The sequence below is a fragment of the Lepidochelys kempii genome, chromosome 6 (assembly GCF_965140285.1).
Source record: "Lepidochelys kempii isolate rLepKem1 chromosome 6, rLepKem1.hap1, whole genome shotgun sequence".
Lineage (NCBI taxonomy): Eukaryota > Metazoa > Chordata > Testudines > Cheloniidae > Lepidochelys > Lepidochelys kempii.
Window position 1 is genome coordinate 127,039 of NC_136385.1, and position 21,019 is coordinate 148,057.

The 21,019-nt window shown below is 56.6% G+C and overlaps 1 protein-coding gene across 10 annotated transcripts in view; it reads left to right on the top strand.

Moving 5' to 3' along the window:
• Nucleotides 1-24: 24 nt before the first annotated feature.
• Nucleotides 25-21,019, top strand: part of ATXN2L (ataxin 2 like) — a 28,701-nt gene continuing 7,706 nt past the window's right edge. For 3 of the 10 annotated variants that reach the window (XM_073346371.2, XM_073346374.2, XM_073346369.2), the window contains exons 1-8: nucleotides 27-425; nucleotides 2,259-2,367; nucleotides 5,380-5,447; nucleotides 6,721-6,853; nucleotides 17,111-17,147; nucleotides 18,701-18,757; nucleotides 19,733-19,804; nucleotides 20,865-21,015. In XM_073346371.2, coding sequence (XP_073202472.1) covers nucleotides 2,345-2,367; nucleotides 5,380-5,447; nucleotides 6,721-6,853; nucleotides 17,111-17,147; nucleotides 18,701-18,757; nucleotides 19,733-19,804; nucleotides 20,865-21,015 — 541 coding nt within the window. In that variant the 5' untranslated portion in view covers nucleotides 27-425; nucleotides 2,259-2,344. Of the gene's footprint in view, nucleotides 426-1,729; nucleotides 1,747-2,258; nucleotides 2,368-5,379; nucleotides 5,448-6,299; nucleotides 6,359-6,720; nucleotides 6,854-16,505; nucleotides 16,783-17,110; nucleotides 17,148-18,700; nucleotides 18,758-19,732; nucleotides 19,805-20,864; nucleotides 21,016-21,019 lie in introns of those variants that run through there. The other 7 variants (XM_073346373.2, XM_073346366.2, XM_073346370.2 and 4 more) reach the window with 7 other exon arrangements.

Consider the following 21,019-nt stretch of genomic DNA (forward strand, 5'->3'; position numbering starts at 1 on the left):
GGAAGCCCCATCCCACAGGGAGCGGGACCAGAGCGGCTGCTCAACAAGAGCACCATAGAGAGGAGGAGGTTAAGGGCTAGAGCGACTCATGCTGCGGGCATAAACCATAGACGGTAGTTGGACTGAGGCTAGAGCGGCGTCCGCTAGCCCCGATACCCCAGCGGGGCTGAGTCCGCCTGCCTAGAATGACTCCAGCGGGGCAGTTACCATAGAGAGGAGACTCGTTCGCTAGAGCGACAACCGCGGGTGGCAAATATAGAGCGGTAGCGGGGCTACGCCAGAGCGCCTCCCATGGGCGAGCCGTACCATAGAGCTGAGTGGCTAGAGGGACGAGAACTGTCTACAGTGTCACACGTGTACCATGAAGGCAGGGAAGTCGGGCTAGAAGGAATCTCACGAACAGCAAACACCATAGAGCGAACAGGGTGAGAGCGGCTGCTCCCCACAAACCTGAAGTCGGGCCGGACAGCGGGAATGGAACAGTGCCTGCCATAGAGCCTGGCCCACGCGGGGACAGAGCGCCGCGCGCTGCTAGCGCGTCCCCTGCCGGAGCGACTGCCCGCCGGGCCATGGGGGAACGGGCCTCAACCCAGCCCCGCCCCCTGCCTCACCACTGCCCGCCCCCATCCTCCTGTCTCCGTCCTTGCCCGGCTGCCTCAGCCCCCTGCAGCTCCCCCTGCCCCGGTGTCCGCTGGCACCTTAAAGGCTAAGCCATTTATTTGGGCATCAGCTTTCGTGGGTATCTGAAGAAGGGGGGGTTACCCACGAAAGCTGATGCCCAAATAAATGGCTTAGTCTTTAAGGTGCCAGCGGACTCCTTGTTGTTTTTGTGGATACAGACTAACACGGCTACCCCCGATACTTCAGACCCAAAAGGCCCCCTACCGCCATTACAGTGCGGCTCCAAACAGGTTAGTACGGGCCAGGGGAGTTCGCAGCTCAGGGCGATGGGCTCAGGCTCTCCGCAGACTCAGGGCAGTGGTGCTGTGTTAGTCAAGCTTGTGCCAGCTCCTCCCTCTCCCAGGGGTGGACTCAAGCAGCATTGGTTACCCTCAGATTGTTTTTGGAAGGTTATCGCTACAGCCATGAGGCTTAGCCACTTACTCTTTAAATGCAAGCTGAGGGTCAGGAGTATCTGAATACACCTGTGGGCCCCATACAAATGCCTCATGGGGTCTGCATGTTTGTCACACCTGTTGTCATTTTCAGCTGGAGAGGTGTGCTCAGTTGGTTTGCAGCTCCATGTTGCTAAAGCTTTGGATTGAGTTGGTTTTGGGGTGTCTGTCTTGATTTAGGTGCGCCGGAAACCGTGTCCGATTTGTGTCTTAATTGTAGCAGAAGCCATCCAGACTTGATTTAAATACTTCAAGGAATGGAGAATCCAGCCCATCCTTAAAAACTTGTGCCTTACTTCCCATATGAATGTGTCTCACTCCAGCTTCTAGGCCCTGGATGAAAGAGCCCTGTGCCATGAGAAATTGCCTCCTGATGTAGGCCCAACGTGTCAGCAACAGCAGTGTGCAGGAGGTCAGATTAGGTGATCACAGTAGACCCTTCTGACCTTAAAGGCTGAGTCTATGTCACCTCTTAACCTTCTCTACTATAAACTAAATAGTTTGTGCTGTTTCAGTGTCTTCCTGTGAGGCAGGTTTTCCAGACCATGAGTTGCTCTTGTGAACCCTTTTTCTGAACCCTTTCCAATTTATCAACATCCTTTTTGAAGTCTGGACACCCCAACTAGACAAGGTATTCAATAATGGTCTCACTGATGCTATTACTCCCCCTCCCTGCTCCTACTTGATACTTCCCAGTTTATATATCCACGATCACATTTGCCCTGTTGGACACCACATCACACTGGAAGAGCCTGTTTGGTTCAGTGTACAGTAGGGTGGGCTGGATTATATTGTCAGTTGATAGATTATAAACCCAGAAAAACCCACTGTGATGATCTAGTCTGACCTCCTGTATTACATGGGCCATAGGACTCCTCTTGAGTTAATTCCTGTTTGAACTGGAATAGACGTTTTAGCAAAACATCCAATCTTGATTTAGAAATTGCTGTCACAGTCCTGGTAAATTGTTCCCTTGTAAAAACTTGCATCTTATTTCCAATCTGAATTTGTCTAATTTCAGTTTCCAGACACTGCATCATGTTACATGTCTGTCTGCTAGATTGAAAAGCCCTCTACTATCAAACCTCTGTTTCCTATGTAGATATATATAGATTGTCACCTCTTAATTTTCTCTTTGTTAAGGTAAACAGAGACTCAAGGAGCTCAATTGCTATCATCTTTCCAGCAGTTTTAGTGATGGCTTTCATTTCTCCAGGACTCTTTATGGCATGGAAGGCCCCAGAGCTTTGAGGTAAGGGAGATGTTTTGTGGGGCGGGGTGGGGTGGGGCGGGGTGGGGCAGGGCAGCAGTACCTGTGCAGTGTTTCCTTGCCCCCTCCGCTCCACTGTTTAAGGGAAGATGCCTCCCCATGCATTCTGTAAATATACATTGCCCTGAGAAAACAAATCAGGGATTTCTGCTCCAGACAGGAAATTGACTAGTGAAGCCCTGGCTCCTTCTACCACTCAGCTACATGGACCATATTCTGGACAGCAGTGACTCTCTGAATAGGACTTAGGGTTTGTGGTGGAAACCAACTGAACATGAGCTCCCAGTACAAGGCTGTGACTAAGAGAGCGAATATGATCCTTGGATATATAAGCAGAGGGATATTGAGTAAGAGCAAGAATGTGGTATTTCCCTCTGAATACAGCATTAGTGAGACCATCACTAGATGCTGTTTCCAGGACTGGTGTTCACACTTCAAATCGGATGGTGACAAATTAGAAAGGGTTTGGAAAAGAGCTACAAGGATGATCTGGAAAGCCTACCTTAAAATGAAAGACTGAAGGAGATTTATCTATTGAATATGTCCAAGAGAAGGCTAAGATTCCCATCTGTAGGCACCTATGTGGGGAGGGGATTTCTGATAGCAGAGGGCTATTTAATCCATCAGACAAAGGCAGAATGAAATCCAATGGCTGGGAGCTGAAGGAAGAGAATTCAGGGTAGAAATAAGACACAGATTTTAAACGGGAGGGAACATCTCCCCTTGGGATGCGTTGGATTCTATATTGCAGAGAGTCTGTAAATCATCCTGGAGCGTCTCCCCTGAAAAGCTATGCTCTAGCTCAGCCAGATGCAGGAATCACTGAGATTTTCTAGCCAGGATTATATAGGAAGCCAAACCGGATGGGCTCTTCTGACCTTAACATCTCTGAACAGTATAGTAGTCCCTGGAGATCAGAGCCATGCTGTGCGGGATGCTGTACAAACACAGAGCGAGGGGCAGGCCCTGCCCCAATTTAAGGCCCTGATCCTGCAAGGACTTACGCATCTGTGAGTAGTTCATTGACTTCAGTGCCTAAAATTAAGCATGCGTGTAAGTCTTTGCTGGATCAGGACCTCAAGATGAGACAGACAAAGGCTGGGTGGGGAAACAGAGACTAACAGAAGAAAAGAAACTTGCCCATGGCAGGTCAGCAGCAGAGCCAGGAAGAGAACCCAGGAGGCCTGGATTCCAACGTAGTGTTCTGTCCACTAGACCACGCTGCCTCATTTGAATGGAGCAAGGTCATTTTATGCCAGCTGAGGATCTAGCCTCTTGAAGCACACATGACGGTTTCTTCAGAGACCCTGTTTTGGGGGTTTATAGTATGCTCAGGTAGTCCATTCCATAAAGATCCATCATCTAAGAGTTAGTCACTGGAAGAGACCAGCTTTGGGGCCTGTTACAGGGCTATCATCTAGTCTTACCTCCTGTACATCACAGGCCAGAGAATTTTTCCCAGTTCCACCTGTGTTGAGCCAAATCGCTTGTGTTTGGCTAAAGCATTTTCCAAAAAGGTCTCCAGCCTGGATCTGGAGACAAGAAGAGATGCACAATCTACTACTTCCTTTGGGAGTGTGTTCCAGTGGGTAAGGCACACATTTATACCAGTGAGGGTGATTATTTCTTATTGGAATTCAACTGGCTTCCGCTTCCAGCCAGTGGTTCTTGTTCCAGCCAGTGGTTCTTGTTCTGCCTGTCTCTGCTAGAGTAAAGAGTCCTTTAGTACCTGCTATTTTGTCCCGTGAAGGTCCTGCTGCACCATAATCATGTAATCAGTCAATCTTCTTTTTGGATGAGACTGAGTTCATTAAGGCTCTCCCTCAAAGGCCCTCAAATAATTTTTTTCCCTGTCAAACTAACCCAATTACTTTCTTTCATGAGATTACAAGTTTGATATAAGTCTGTGTTGATTTAATATACTTAAACCTCTGTAAGGTATTTGACTAGGTACTGCAGGACACTTTGATTAAGAAACTAGAACAATACAAAATCAACATGGCACACATTAAATGGATTAAAAGTCAGCTTACTGATAGGCCTCAAAATATAATTGTATAGGGGGAAGTGTGTTTCCAGTGGCCCCTGCAGGGATCGGTTCCTGGCCCTGCACTATAACATTTTTATCAATGACCTCGAAGAGAACATAAAAGCATCACTTATAAAGTCTGCAGATGATGAGGACAGGTCACTGATGCAGAGCGATCTGGATTGCTTGGTCAGCTGGGCACAAGCAAACAATATGCATTTTAATATGGCCAGATATAAAGTCAGACATCTGGGAACAAAGAATATACGCTGTGCTTAGGGGATGGGGGACTCTATCCTGAGAAGCAGTGACCCTGAAAAGATTTGGGTGTCATGATGGACAATCATTCAGACATGAACTCCCAGTGCAATGCTGTGCCTAAAAGGGTTAATGTGATCCCTGAATGTATAAATGGGAATATCGAATCGGAGTAGACTGGTTATATTACCTTTGTATTTGGCACTGGTGCAACTGCTGCTGGAATCTTGTGTCCAGTCCTGGTGCCAACAATTCAGAAAGGATGTTGATAAATTAGCAAAGGTTCAGAGAAGAGCCACAAGAATGAGGAAAGGATTAGAAAACACGCCTTATAGTAACAGACTCCAGGAACTAAATCTAGTGAGCTTAACAAAGAGGGTGACTTGAACACAGTCTATAAGTCCTTAAGTGGGGAACAGAAATTTAATAACAGAGAGCTCTTCAATTTAGCAGAGAAGAGGCAATGACTGGAAACTGCAGTTAGCCTTGTCTATACTGCAGAGTTTTTGTTTGTTTTTTGGCCAAAAGGCAGCTTTTGGTGATGAAACAGTACTGCAAGGCCACTTTTGGTAACAAAACTCTTCAGTTTTGGTGACAAAATAAAATCACCTAAACGAGAGTCATATGGCTTTTTATGCAAAAGTATTGTTGCCAAAGTGCCAGTGTAGACACCGCGCTTGATTTTTATCACTTTAATTGGCCTCCAGATGGTGTCCCACAATGCCCATCCTGACTGCTCTGGTCAGCAGTTCCAATTCCACTACCCTGCAGCCAGGTAAGCAACTGTCTGCCCCTCCTCCTTTAAAGCCCTGGGAAATTTTGAAATTCCACTTCCTGTTTGCTCGGTGTGGAGAGCTCATATCATATCTTCCCAGCTGACCATGGTGGTTCCATGCGGCAAACACTCTCCTGCTTGGACCAATGTGGATCTGCTGGATCTGCTCAGTCTTTTGGGAGAGGAGGCTGTGCAGTCACAGCTGCATTCCAGCCATAGGAATTTCGATACCAAGTGGTGGATTTCTCAAAGCTTGTGCAAAAAGGGCTGTGCTTTTTGGGACATGCTGCTGTGCACAGCAAAGGTCAAGGAGCTGAGGCACGTGTATCGGAAAGCAAGGGAGGCAAACCATCACTCCAGTGCCGCTGTTTTGATAAGGAGTTGGACGCTATCCTCGGCAGCGACCCCACTTCCCCCACCCAAGAGCCCCATGGATACTTCGATGGGGCTGGAGCTGGCAGAAAGTGGACCTAACCCAGAGAATGAAGTCATTGATGAAGAAGTGGAGGTAGCTGACAATGTGGAGCACACAGTAGGGTCGCCTGGTGGTGCGTCCAGTCAGGAGCTATTCTCCACTCCGGAGGTATCTAGCCAGTCTTGGCAGTCACACTGCAGTGAGCAAGAAGCAGGAGCAGAGACTCCGATAGGTGGTTTTGCTTTGTGAAATGCTGAGGTGGGTTGAGGGCATAGAAATGGCTATGTTTCTGTGTGCTGGACATTTCCCTGTGCAGCTATGCACATTGTGATTTCACAGGAATCCTCCAGAGAGATCTCAAGGAAACTTTCCTGGAGGTACTTGGCAATCCTCTGCTGAAGGTTTCTTGGCAGAGCTGCTTTGTTCCTTGCCCCATTGAAGGAAACTTTTCCGCGCCGTTCTGCAATCACTTGTGCAGGGACAAAGCGGCACCCAGGTGAGCAGCATAGGGATCGGGGCAGAAGCCACAAGAGTGTAGTAGATGCACCCTTGCTTCCCTGCTTACCCTCAGGAGTGAGATATCTGGTACAACCACCACCTGTGGAAAAGGTTGGGAAAATTTAGAATATTGTTCCTAGTCGACTGTACCACGACCTTTTCATATTGATTTTCTCCCCATGTACAATGTCCCCCGCCCTGAGGTATACTCACGACGCTTGGGGTGTTGGCCGGTGTTCGCCAGCATTTGGTCAGTGAGAAAGCGATTGGTATGTTACTTAGGTGTATTTTACTGTACTGTTTCAATGCTGTGCTCATACTTAATCATGCTTCTGTGTATTGTTCCTTGTGTGTCTGCAGATGTGGCCTTCAGAGGCATCCCCTACACACCGGCAGAGTGCTTCCACCAGATAAGAAAGCATCCAAGAGGGAGCAAGGAAGACATGTTCCAGGAGGTGCTGCAATACTCAGATGCAGAAAAGAGGGAACGCAGGTAGTGAAAGGAAATGGAAAGGTTGGACAGAAAAGAAAATGAGGCTTTCATTGGGGATGCAATGGAGAGGATGATTAAAGTTATGGAGAAGCAAACTGAGATGCTACAAAAAGAAAAGGAGTACTTGTGGCACCTTAGAGACTAACCAATTTATTTGAGCATAAGCTTTCGTGAGCTACAGCTCACTTCATCGGATGCATACTGTGGAAAGTACAGAAGATCTTTTTATACACACAAACCATGAAAAAATGGGTGTTTACCACTACAAAAGGTTTTCTCTCCCCCCACCCCACTCTCCTGCTGGTAATAGCTTATCTAAAGTGATCACTCTCCTTACAATGTGTATGATAATCAAGTTGGGCCATTTCCAGCACAAATCCAGGTTCCCCCCCCCACACACACACACAAACCCACTCTCCTGTTGGTAATGGCTTATCTAAAGTGATCACTCCCCTTACAATGTGTATACGTTAGATAAGCTATTACCAACAGGAGAGTGGGTTTGTGCGGGGGGTGGGGAGAAAACCTGGATTTGTGCTGGAAATGGCCCAACTTGATTATCATACACATTGTAAGGAGAGTGATCACTTTAGATAAGCTATTACTAGCAGGAGAGTGGGGTGGAGGGAGAGAAAACCTTTTGTAGTGGTAAACATCCATTTTTTCATGGTTTGTGTGTATAAAAAGATCTTCTGTACTTTCCACAGTATGCATCCGATGAAGTGAGCTGTAGCTCACAAAAGCTTATGCTCAAATAAATTGGTTAGTCTCTAAGGTGCCACAAGTACTCCTTTTCTTTTTGCGAATACAGACTAACACGGCTGTTACTCTGAAACCTGAGATGCTACAGTCCCTCATAATGCTCCAGACTGAGCAGATGCATGCCTGCCCTTCCCTTCAACACATTCAGAACTCTTTCCCATGCCCTGCCCAAACTCCACCCGCAAATTCCTTTCCGCTGTCTGGGACTTCTTGCTTTCCTGTTCACTCCATCTCCACGGACACCTTTTCAGATGATAGCTGGACTTACACACAGCTCTGAAAGTCAGCCCTCCCCTGGTACCTCCTCTCCTCCCAAGCACGTGTGTGTGCTGGCGTAGTTTTTTGTGCAATAAAAGCAAAGTTTTTTGAATGAGAAACACTCTTTATTTGTTTCCTGGAAATTGTGACAGCAGATGGAAGCAACATGTAAACAAGCAATTTAATCATTTGCTCACATTGAGTCCTAGGCCACAAAAATCACAAGTAGTTCCTTGCAAAACTTGATTTCATTAAGCATTGTAGTCCAGCGCATAGCAACATACATTACTGGTTCTCACCTTTAGTGTTGTCTCAAAGTCTCCCTGATTTCAATTGCTTCCCACTGTGCCCCTCTAATAGCCCGGGTATCTGGCTGCTCAAATGCAGCAGCCAGGTGGTCTGCCTCAGCAGTCCACCCATGAGCAAACTTTTCACCCTTACCTTCACAAATATTGTGCAATGTGCAACATGCAGCTATGATCATGGGAATATTATCTTAATTGAGCTCTAACCTGACATAAAGGCATTGCCAGCATGCCGTTAATCTGCCAAATACACATTCCATGATCATCCTGCCCCTACTCAGCCTATTGTTGAACCGCTCCTTACTGCTATCTAGGTTTCCAGTATAAGGCTTCATGAGCCATGGCATTAAGGGGCATGCCAGGTCTCCTAGGATCATTATGGGCATTTCAATATCCCCTACTGTAATCTGGCCTGGAAAGAAAGCCCCTGCTTGCAGCTCTCTGTACAGGCTGGTGTTCCTGAAGATACAAGCGTCATGGAACGCTGGGATGGAAAGCAATGGATGGAAAACAATGCATCGTGGGACAATGAGCCCAGACCCATGATGCGCTGCAATCCACTCTGCTTTCCCACAAGACCTAGCAGCGGAAGGTGGAGAGCTGAACTGTGGGATAGCTCCCCACAGTGCATTGCTTTGTTGAAGCTACTGCCCCGAGTGGGGACACGCTTTGCTGACAGAGGAAAAGAACATGAACATGAAACAAATTTCTTGTAGCACTTTTTGATCATTGACAAAACTTTTGGTGAAAAAACTCTGCCAGCGTAGACATGGCCTGAGATTGACTAGAAATAAGGTGTGAACTTTTAACAGGTTTCAGAGTAACAGCCATGTTAGTCTGTATTCGCAAAAAGAAAAGGAGTACTTGTGGCACCTTAGAGACTAACCAATTTATTTGAGCATGAGCTTTAGTCACTTTTGAAAATCTTGTCCACACTATGTTCGAATGTGTATGATAAATGCCTAATTAAAGAACGATACAACACATTTTCCGATGAAGTGAGCTGTAGCTCATGAAAGCTTATGCTCAAATAAATTGGTTAGTCTCTAAGGTGCCACAAGTACTCCTTTTCTTTTTGCGAACTTTTAACAGTGAGCGTAATTAACCACAGGGACAATTTCCCAAGGGTCATGATGGATTCTACTCCTCTAGCAGTTTTTAAATCAAGATTGGATATTTTTCTTAAAGATCTGATCTAGTTCAAACAGGCATTAATTCAAGGCAGTCCTGTGGCCTGTGATACAGAAGGTCAGATGAGATAATTGCAGGGTCTCTTCTGGCATGGCAATCTATGAACATCTCAAATGTCTCCTGCCACCCCCACCTCCCCCTGCTGCAGCTCCACCCCTACTCACCTCCCCCAAATCCACCCCACCCCCTGCCCCTCTCCCCCACCTGCCCTCCTCCCCTAGCTCCACCCCCACCTGCCCCTCTCCCCCACCTGCCCTCCTCCCCCAGCTCCACCCCCACCTGCCCCTCTCCACCACCTGTCCCCTGCCCCAACCCCTGCCCTCCTCCCCCAGCTCCACCCCCACCTGCCCCTCTCCCCCACCCGTCCCCTGACCTCCTCCCCCAGCTCCACCCCCACCTGCCCCTCTCCCCCACCTGTCCCCTGCCCTCCTCCCCCAGCTCCACCCCCACCTGTCCCCCTCCACCACCTGTCCCCTGACCTCCTCCCCCAGCTCCACCCCCACCTGCCCCTCTCCCCCACCTGTCCCCTGACCTCCTCCCCCAGCTCCACCCCCACCTGCCCCCTGCTGCAGCTCCACCCCTACCCACCTCCCCCAAATCCACCCCACCCCCTGCCCCTCTCCCCCACCTGCCCTCCTCCCCCAGCTCCACCCCCACCTGCCCCTCTCCCCCACCTGTCCCCTGACCTCCTCCCCCAGCTCCACCCCCACCTGTCCCCCTCCACCACCTGTCCCCTGCCCCACCCCCTGACCTCCTCCCCAGCTCCACCCCCACCTGCCCCTCTCCCCCACCTGTCCCCTGCCCTCCTCCCCTAGCTCCACCCCCACCTGCCCCTCTCCCCCACCTGTCCCCTGACCTCCTCCCCAGCTCCACCCCCACCTGCCCCTCTCCCCCACCTGTCCCCTGACCTCCTCCCCCAGCTCCACCCCCACCTGCCTGTGACGAAGTGGGACTGTTCTTAATGTTTCCTCTGAATAGTGTGGGGGTGCCTCAGTTTCCTCTAGGCAGTTCTTAAGTATCTAGGGGGTGGGGTAAGGGTGTATGATCATTGCAGAGCCCTAGAGGGCAGGTGTGTGCAGGAGTCTGGACACAGAGAACGGCCGACACCCTGTTTCCTGGCCACTGATGGCCTGGGCCCTTCCCCCCCCCCCCAAGGTGAGAGCTGAAGGGTTGGAGAACAAAGGAATCAGGTGACCTCCTGGCCCGGGAAAGGGACAAAGCCCAGAGGAGGAGGGGCTGGAGGGGGTTTTCAGTTTGGGGCTGGCTGGGACATGGAGTGAAGGGCAGATGTGGTTGTCTGGCTCACTGCCCCCCAAAATGGACCCAGCTGAGGGGTCCCGTTCTCTGCACCTGCAAGCTCTGTGTTAGACCATGTTCCTGTCTCCTAATAAACCTTCTGTTTTACTGGCTGGCTGAGAGTCACGTCTGACTGCGAAGTTGGGGTGCAGGACCCTCTGGCTTCCCCAGGAGCCCCGCCTGAGTGGACTCGCTGGGGGGAAGCGCACGGAGGGGCAGAGGAGGCTGAATGCTCCGAGGTCAGACCCAGGAAGGTGGAAGCTGTGTGAGCTGTGTGTCCTGCAGACAGGCTGCTCACAGAAAGGCGACTGCCCCAGAGTCCTGACTGGCTTCATGGGGAGCAGTTCCAGAGCATCGCCCAGGGACTCCGTGACAACTGGTGGCAGCGGTGGGATGTACTGCACCCCGTGGATGGTGCTTCCTGCAGTAAGTGACTGGGGAGCAGTAACACGAAGGGGGATTGCCGAGGACCAGGCCTGCTGAAGGCTCGGAGAGGAGCGGTTTCGGGGGGCGGTTAACCCCTGGGGGTGTGTGACCAGCGAGAAGGACTGTGCAGTAACAGGGTTCCCCTGGGGATTGCAGCGAGCGGTCCCAGGGGCGGAGGAGTCTGCAGCTCGACCCTGGCAAAGAGGTGGTGACCTCGAGAAGGGCTGGCACACTAGGGGTTCTCCCTGGAAACCGTGGGGAGCTGAGAACACACGGGCCTGTGAGTCCACAACAACTTGGGAGGAGCGGAGTGATGGCCTGTCCCCGTCTCCTTAAGAAGGACATTGTAACCCTGTGCAAAGAGAGAGGGTTGAGCGTTGGAAAGTTCACCAAAGCAGAGTTAATCGTGCAGCTGGAGGAGGATGACCGCTCTAAGGAACAGATTCCTGACCCCAACTGGGGCTATAGCAGGATCAGGGAGCAGCTGGAGCGGGAGCCAGGCATTGCCAAGACTCCTGTCCCCGACCAGACGGGGGTCTTCACGATCGGGTTCCCCGTGGGGGGATTGGAGATGGATGGGTTGGAGCTGAGTCTGAGAGAGCAAGAGGACCGTGGGAGACAGCGAGAGCCCGAGAAAGAGCTGCAGAAGCAGCAGCAGCATGAACTGGCGGTGGGGGAGCGGAGAGGCCTAGGGGACCTCCCCGGGGTGAGTGGGGATAGACCCTGGGGGGCCAGTTCTGCAGGGAACCTCGAGACTAAATTGCTGCCCCTGGTTAAGGAGGGGGGGTGTGTGGATGCCCACCTCACTGCCTTTCAGCAGGCTGGAGATTTGAACCAGGGGGACCCTGCGGAAAAGCCCCGGTGTCTAGCTCCCTTGCTGGGTCCCAAGGCCACAGACTCCGTCAGCCAGATGGTTGGGGATGTGGACAGGCTCCCACTCCTGACCCCAACCTATATGTCTGTGTGGAGTTTCCTGGGGCCAGGCCCCTTGGACCTCCAGTGGGAGCAGAAGGTGATGGTCAATGGGGAGACATTCTTGGGGTGGCCAAAGGGCATGGGCTGCATAAACCTTCCCACATGCGGCCTGCGAGTGCTATCGACCACCCCTGACCTAAGGGAGGGCGTGAAACTGGAAGGGCCTGGTGTAACTCCTACCAAGGAATGGGAGAGATGCTGGGGCATCCATGGGAACGTTGGTGGCTTTGAACTTCCCCAGGTCACCGGCTAAAGTGACCCCGCTCAGTTCGATCTCGAAGTGGGGAGAGATGTGACGAAGTGGGACTGTTCTTAATGTTTCCTCTGAATAGTGTGGGGGTGCCTCAGTTTCCTCTAGGCAGTTCTTAAGTATCTAGGGGGTGGGGTAAGGGTATATGATCATTGCAGAGCCCTAGAGGGCAGGTGTGTGCAGGAGTCTGGACACAGAGAATGGCCGACACCCTGTTTCCTGGCCACTGATGGCCTGGGCCCTTCCCCCCTGCAAGGTGAGAGCTGAAGGGTTGGAGAACAAAGGAATCAGGTGACCTCCTGGCCCGGGAAAGGGACAAAGCCCAGAGGAGGAGGGGCTGGAGGGAGTTTTCAGTTTGGGGCTGGCTGGGACATGGAGTGAAGGGCAGACGGGGTTGTCTGGCTCACTGCCCCCCAAAATGGACCCAGCTGAGGGGTCCCGTTCTCTGCACCTGCAAGCTCTGTGTTAGACCATGTTCCTGTCTCCTAATAAACCTTCTGTTTTACTGGCTGGCTGAGAGTCACGTCTGACTGCGAAGTTGGGGTGCAGGACCCTCTGGCTTCCCCAGGAGCCCCGCCTGAGTGGACTCGCTGGGGGGAAGCGCACGGAGGGGCAGAGGAGGCTGAATGCTCCGAGGTCAGACCCAGGAAGGTGGAAGCTGTGTGAGCTGTGTGTCCTGAAGACAGGCTGCTCACAGAAAGGTGACTGCCCCAGAGTCCTGACTGGCTTCATGGGGAGCAGCTCCAGAGCATCGCCCAGGGACTCCGTGACACTGCCCCTCTCCCCCACCTGTCCCCTGCCCTCCTCCCCCAGCTCCACCCCCACCTGCCCCTCTCCCCCACCTGTCCCCTGCCCTCCTCCCCCAGCTCCACCCCCACCTGCCCCTCTCCCCCACCTGTCCCCTGACCTCCTCCCCCAGCTCCACCCCCACCTGTCCCTCTCCCCCACCTGTCCCCTGACCTCCTCCCCCAGCTCCACCCCCACCTGCCCCTCTCCCCCACCTGTCCCCTGCCCTCCTCCCCCAGCTCCACCCCCACCTGCCCCTCTCCCCCACCTGTCCCCTGACCTCCTCCCCCAGCTCCACCCCCACCTGCCCCTCTCCCCCACCTGTCCCCTGACCTCCTCCCCCAGCTCCACCCCCACCTGTCCCCCTCCACCACCTGTCCCCTGACCTCCTCCCCCAGCTCCACCCCCACCTGCCCCCTGCTGCAGCTCCACCCCTACCCACCTCCCCCAAATCCACCCCCCCACCTGCCCTCCTCCCCTAGCTCCACCCCCACCTGCCCCTCTCCCCCACCTGTCCCCTGACCTCCTCCCCCAGCTCCATCCCCACCTGTCCCCTGCCCTCCTCCCCCAGCTCCACCCCCACCTGCCCCCTGACCTCCTCCCCCAGCTCCACCCCCACCTGCCCCTCTCCCCCACCTGTCCCCTGACCTCCTCCCCCAGCTCCACCCCCACCTGCCCCTCTCCCCCACCTGTCCCCTGCCCTCCTCCCCCAGCTCCACCCCCAGCTGTCCCCTGCCCTCCTCCCCTAGCTCCACCCCCACCTGCCCCTCTCCCCCAGCTGTCCCCTGCCCTCCTCCCCTAGCTCCACCCCCACCTGCCCCTCTCCCCCAGCTGTCCCCTGCCCTCCTCCCCCAGCTCCACCCCCACCTGCCCCTCTCCCCCACCCGTCCCCTGACCTCCTCCCCCAGCTCCATCCCCACCTGCCCCTCTCCCCCACCCGTCCCCTGACCTCCTCCCCCAGCTCCACCCCCACCTGCCCCTCTCCCCCACCTGTCCCCTGACCTCCTCCCCAGCTCCACCCCCACCTGCCCCTCTCCCCCACCTGCCCTCCTCCCCCAGCTCCACCCCCACCTGCCCCTCTCCCCCACCTGTCCCCTGCCCTCCTCCCCCAGCTCCACCCCCAGCTGTCCCCTGCCCTCCTCCCCTAGCTCCACCCCCACCTGCCCCTCTCCCCCAGCTGTCCCCTGCCCTCCTCCCCCAGCTCCACCCCCACCTGCCCCTCTCCCCCACCCGTCCCCTGACCTCCTCCCCTAGCTCCATCCCCACCTGCCCCTCTCCCCCACCCGTCCCCTGACCTCCTCCCCCAGCTCCATCCCCACCTGCCCCTCTCCCCCACCCGTCCCCTGACCTCCTCCCCCAGCTCCACCCCCACCTGCCCCTCTCCCCCACCCGTCCCCTGACCTCCTCCCCCAGCTCCACCCCCACCTGCCCCTCTCCACCACCTGTCCCCTGACCTCCTCCCCCAGCTCCACCCCCACCTGCCCCTCTCCCCCACCTGTCCCCTGACCTCCTCCCCCAGCTCCACCCCCACCTGTCCCCCTCCCCCACCTGCCCCTCTCCCCCACCCGTCCCCTGACCTCCTCCCCCAGCTCCACCCCCACCTGTCCCCCTCCACCACCTGTCCCCTGACCCAACCCCTGCCCTCCTCCCCCAGCTCCACCCCCACCTGCCCCTCTCCACCACCCGTCCCCTGACCTCCTCCCCCAGCTCCACCCCCACCTGCCCCTCTCCACCACCTGTCCCCTGACCTCCTCCCCCAGCTCCACCCCCACCTGCCCCTCTCCCCCACCTGTCCCCTGACCTCCTCCCCCAGCTCCACCCCCACCTGTCCCCCTCCCCCACCTGCCCCTCTCCCCCACCCATCCCCTGCCCTCCTCCCCCAGCTCCACCCCCACCTGCCCCTCTCCACCACCCGTCCCCTGACCTCCTCCCCTAGCTCCACCCCCACCTGCCCCTCTCCCCCACCTGTCCCCTGACCTCCTCCCCCAGCTCCACCCCCACCTGTCCCCCTCCCCCACCTGTCCCCTGCCCCACCCCCTGCCCTCCTCCCCCAGCTCCACCCCCACCTGCCCCTCTCCCCCACCTGTCCCCTGCCCTCCTCCCCCAGCTCCACCCCCACCTGCCCCTCTCCACCACCCGTCCCCTGACCTCCTCCCCCAGCTCCACCCCCACCTGCCCCTCTCCCCCACCTGTCCCCTGCCCTCCTCCCCCAGCTCCCCCCCCACCTGCCCCTCTCCCCCACCTGTCCCCTGCCCTCCTCCCCAGCTCCACCCCCACCTGCCCCTCTCCCCCACCTGTCCCCTGACCTCCTCCCCCAGCTCCACCCCCACCTGCCCCTCTCCCCCACCTGTCCCCTGCCCTCCTCCCCAGCTCCACCCCCACCTGCCCCTCTCCCCCACCTGTCCCCTGACCTCCTCCCCCAGCTCCACCCCCACCTGCCCCTCTCCCCCACCCGTCCCCTGACCTCCTCCCCCAGCTCCACCCCCACCTGCCCCTCTCCCCCACCCGTCCCCTGACCTCCTCCCCCAGCTCCACCCCCAGCTGCCCCTCTCCCCCACCTGTCCCCTGCCCTCCTCCCCCAGCTCCACCCCCACCTGTCCCCCTCCCCCACCTGTCCCCTGCCCCACCCCCTGCCCTCCTCCCCCAGCTCCACCCCCTCTGCCCCCACCTGCCCTAGCTCCATTCCCACCGAGGGTACAGGGTGTGTATGTAACCAAGGTTACATGTACACGTCAAGAAGGGGTCAGGTTGCGCGGGTAGGAGCCGGGACTGAGTCTCCTGTCCGCCCTGTGAGGCGGTCCTGGCGGAGGGATCCCTCTGCGCCTGCGCTCTCAGCTTTACCTGCCCCCCCAACTCCGGCGAGTTCCCTCCCAAGGAGGCGCACGCGCAGAGAGAGTGGTGTTTGCTCCCGCCCCCGGGCTACGTGACTCCCTACGCATGCGCAGAAGCTGAGGGCCGCCGGAAGGTTCCCTGAAACGCGTAGCGTGCCCTGAGGCCCCGCCTCACCTCGCGCATGCGTACGGAGGCGGCGCCGTTCCGTCCCTTCTGCCCCGTGGTGCGGCGCTTGCGCAATGGCCGCGAATGGGCTTTTTACCCCGGCGGAAGGATCGAGAAGTTAGCGCTCTTGCTGTCACGTGGTACGACTCATCACTGCGGTGCGGATGTGCCTGGCTGGCGGGGCCGTCGGCGCAGGCGCACTGAGCTGGTTTCGCCGCCGCGCTGCCCCTTCTCCTCTCGGTCCACCCAGGCTCATTGTGCGGAGGGAGCCAGCGAGGAGACCGCTCCGGCCGCGTTCTGCCCGCCCGCCCCTCCCCCGCGGCCCGCGCGCGCCGCTCGCCAACGGCAGCTCCGACCGCCTCGCGCCCGCCCTCCCTCCCTCGCTCGCGCGCGCGCGCGCCGGGTGGCTGATTCGCTCGCGCCCGCCCCGCTGGGGTTGACCGGGGCCGCGCCGGCGCCGCCATGTTGAAGCAGCCGCAGCCGCTGCCCCCGCCGGGCGGCCCCGTGCCCCAGGCCGGGCCCCCGCCCGCCCGCAAGGCCCCGCCGCCGGGGGCCGCCCCCAGCCCCAACGGCAGCGTCAGCCCCAGCGGCGGGGCGGGGCGGGCGGCGGCGGCGGCGGCCCCGGGCGGGGGAGGCGGCGGCGGCGGCGGTGGCGGCCCCGGAGGAAGCGGCGGCGGCACCAGGTAACGGCGGGGCTCCGGAGGGAGGGAGGGAGGGGGTGGGTCACCCCTCCTCGTGCGCGGGCCGGGGGGCCGCCGGGAGGGTCCCGGGACTGCGCGCGCCCGGGGGGGGGGCGCCGCGCGAGCGTGGTGCTGATTGGCCGGTGCTGCAGCCAATCGCCGCCCGGCGGCGCGAGGGAGAGGGAGACCCCTCCCCAAAGCTCTGGCGGCGCGGGCATGGGACCCAGGCGTCCGGGCTCGGGACCCAGGCGTCCGGGCTCCCCGCCTGGTGAGCCGGCGGGGGCGGGGGCGCGGCAGTTCTGTAACTCTCTCTCCCTGTGGTTTGTTTCAGGGGGCAGAGCACAGGGAAGGGGCCTCCCCAGTCTCCAGTAAGTACCTGCGGCCCTGCCTAAAGGGGGGGACACCAACCTCATGCTGGTCTTCCAGGGGGGCCAGGCTGTCTGTCGCACTGACTTCCTGATCAAGAGCCTCTTTTCCTCGCAGCAGCCGGGTGGCTGGGCAGGCCCTTCCTCTTTCTTGAGAACATGGCATGGGCTGGGGATGGCTTGCGCTGGCCTCCGCTAACGCCTCAGACGATATAGTCTCCATACTGCTCTTCCCACAGGCCTCCGCTGGACTTTCCTGGCATTTCTTACTGTCTGCATGGTAGTGGCAATGCAAGTTTAGATGTTTCCCAAAAGCGTGTGCTAGAGAAGAGAGGGACCTGACCTGCCACCCAGCACTCTGACCTTTAACTGCTTCCCTGTGGCCCAGATCATAATGAGTGTGTCTCTTAGTTTTTTGATAGCACTAGCTTCCCTTGGATCTCAAGGGACACCAGTGTGACAGGGGTCCGCAGTGAGCCAGCCAGTTCCTTTGGGGCCTGGAGCAAGATGGAGCCAGACGGGTGTCATTCCTCACCCCCTGAGCCAGTCAGTCCAGATTGGAACTAGTGCCCTCTGGAGGGGGAAAGTCCCATATCTCCTGAGCCAATTTATTCCTACAACCCAGGGCCAGATTGGAACTCTAGAGGTGAAAGGTCCCATAATTGCCTTCTCAATCCCCAGGGGGTATCTGCTTTTAAATTGGTCCCTCCCCTTCACTCAAAGTATGCAGCTGAACACCTCCCCACTGGCTTCCCATCACTGGGAGGGCGGGGTGTTCGGCTCTGAAAAGCTCTTTTAGAAGAGATGTTCTGCTTCAGGTTCATGGTCATGATGCCCAAATCTAGTCTGCTCTCGTCCCAAGCCCAAGGATGTGTTCTCTGGTTCCCTGAAGTTGGATCCTCTGCCTTGTGTGTTGGCAGTACCAAATGCTGCAGCCAGAATCTACCCTCAGCAGAGCTGTTGGCTCAGTCCCTGTAGCGGAGCGGGGGGGCGGGCATGAGGCACAGCTGCATGGGAGTTGCAGTGCTTGTGGGAGTACAGAGTCGCTAGTGGGACTGTGACATCCAGCTGTCTCTCTCTCAGATCCACCTTGGAGGAGGTTTCCCTGCAGTGCTGTCTCTTCCCTCTCACTGGGCCATGTGCTGGGGTTGCTGGGTGAGATTCTCTGGCTTGGGTTACGCAGGAGGCCAGACTGGATCATTCTGGCCTTAAGATCTGTGAATCCTTGGATTGGGTCCTCCTGGAGAAGAGGGGGCAGGCTCACTCTGGGCCTGCTGGTGCAGATGGGGTTGGCATGAGCTCAGTTTGGGGGTCGTTCAGGACCCAAGCCTGCGTCTCCACACAGCAGCATGTGGCTGGCCCTGGAGTCGTACCCCAAGCATGCCCTGTAACTAGCATCACAGAGGTGATCGCTGTTAGCACACTACTCATCCTGGTAACTGCCCTGGCTCCTAACACGGGCGCTGAGGGTGGTGCGTACAGGGGAAGCCTAGGGGATGAAGGAGGTGTGTTCACTGCTCCTTGTTGATGGGTTCATCTCACTGTGTTAATGACAGGTGTTCGAAGGTGTCTATAACAATTCTCGAATGCTGCATTTCCTGACGGCTGTTGTGGTAAGTCCTGTCAGTTCCTGCTCCAGTGCTGAGGGGGATGCCTAGCATGGTCCATTCAGGAGCAGGCTGTTGCTAGGGTCTTGGGGGCGGGGAGGAGTTTCTGACTGGCGGGGTGGGTGGGGGAAGTCATACTGTCCCCTCTGTCAGAAACTCCCTGTTCCCAGCATTGGCCTTTGGGTTGGGAACCGGGGGGTGGGGGGAGGGGTGTGTGTGTCATCCAGCAGGGCATGTCTGGGGAGGGGGGATCTGGGGTATTTTCTGCTGGGGGGTGGGACTGGGCCTGTGGGAAGAGAGAGGAAAGGAGCAGCAGCTGTTGGTGGCAGGGGCAGGAGGGATAAGGAGCTGAAGGCCAGGCTGGCACTGCAGATTGGGTGATAATGCTGGCTGACCCATGCCTGTGCTCATCATCAGCGCGTCGAAGCGCAGCACGCAGCATCCAGAAACGGGTGTCTGTGCAGGAGGCCTGAATTCCCCCCACCTGTGTGCCACTGTCCTCAGCGGGACTGGGGAGAGGTCACTGGCTGCTGTGTGTGTTCTGTTGTAGAAAGAGATGTTCTTGGGGGTGGTCTGGGAGTTTCACAGCCAAAGGTCTCACGCCATCCCAGTCTGCAAGCTGCCCCTGGGCTCTGGCAGCTCTTGCCCTCGCAGTGGGTCACAGTGGTGGGCCCTCAGCTGAGTGGTGCTGCCTGGTTTAGGATAGTACGAGCCTCCGGAGTGCTGGGCATCCGGGAGCAGCCGTGAGTCTAGTAGGACCGTGTGTAACAGGTGCCCATGAGAGTGTGTGCTGTTTCCCAGCGTGATTCACTTCGGGCATCTTCTCTCTTTTCAACCGGGGGGTGAGCAGGGAGACCCTGGGAGCTGCAGTGGGAGTGGGGATGGTGTGAAGGAGAGACAGGTTGTGCTCTAGTGGAGGGGACCTTGGACCCTGTGGTATGTGCTTCCCCAGCCAGTGCTAAACTCTGGCTCTGTCCCCAGGGCTCCACATGTGATGTGAAGGTGAAAAATGGCAGCACCTTTGAGGGGATTTTTAAAACCCTCAGCTCTAAGGTAAGCATCTGGGGGGGTAGTGAAATGCTGGGGTCCTCATGGCTGGCCAGTTCTCTGGGAAGCAGGAGGCTGACTCTTGAGACAGGGCACACAGTGTCAGAGTTCCGTGGTAAACATCTGGGGTCGCCCCTGGGCAGTGGCAGGGCTGGCTCTTAAGACATGGCGCAGAGCATCTAAGCTCAGTGATTAACATGTTAGTCCTGGTGGAATTCTGCGCCAAAAATAATTAAAAATTCTGTGCACAATATTTTAAAATTCTGCATATTTTATTTGTCAAAATAACACAATATAATTAAAATACCTTTCCTGTCAACAATACAGACAACAGCAAAAAAGATTCCCCCAGGAGTAAAGAGTTAAAGAAACCCCTACAACAACCCAGTTCCAGATTGGAGGGCTGGAGGGAGCTGTGTCATGCCCCCAGAGCCCAGACACCCACACCCCCTTCCCCCCAGAGCTGAGCTACGGGGCACTGCCTGGCCCAAACACCAGCATCCCCCCAGAGCCCAGGGGGCGCCCCCCAGCCCAGACACCCCTCATGCCAGAGCCCAGCCTGTGGGACACCCCCTAGGCACCCCTCCCCTCCCCCGAGCCCAGCCATGGGGTAACCCCCAGCCCAGACAGCAGTCCCTCCAGAGCCTTTAGTCCCCCACAACTTCTTTACTGTCTCACCGGGGCACATGGTGTGGTGCAGCCGTGCCCTTCCTCACACATTGCCAGAGCTGGCTGGGTCGTCCCAGGCACTCTCCAGTCCCTGCAAGAATGGGGATCAAAAAGTGTCCAGCCCAGCCAGGCTGGGTGCTCCAGTCACTGCAATCTGGACACTGCAGAGCCCAGTGGCCCGAAATTCTGTGTGGAAAACAGGAAATTCTGTATTCTGCAGTGGAGCAGAATTCCCCCAGGAGTAACCGTGGGATCCTCCATGACAGTGGGAGGCTGGCTCCTGGGACAGGGCACAGAGCATCTGAGCTCTGTGGTGAACATGTGGGGTCCCCCATGGCAGGGGAAGGCCGGTTCTTGGGGCAGGGGTGCCGTGTGCAGTAATGGTGGCTGTTTGCAGTTTGAGCTCGCTGTGGATGCGGTGCACAGGAAGACCCCGGATCAGCTGGTGGGACCTAAGCGGGAGGACATCGTGGACACCATGGTCTTCAAGCCCACGGATGTCATGCTGGTGCATTTCCGCAATGTTGATTTCAATTACGCCACCAAAGGTAA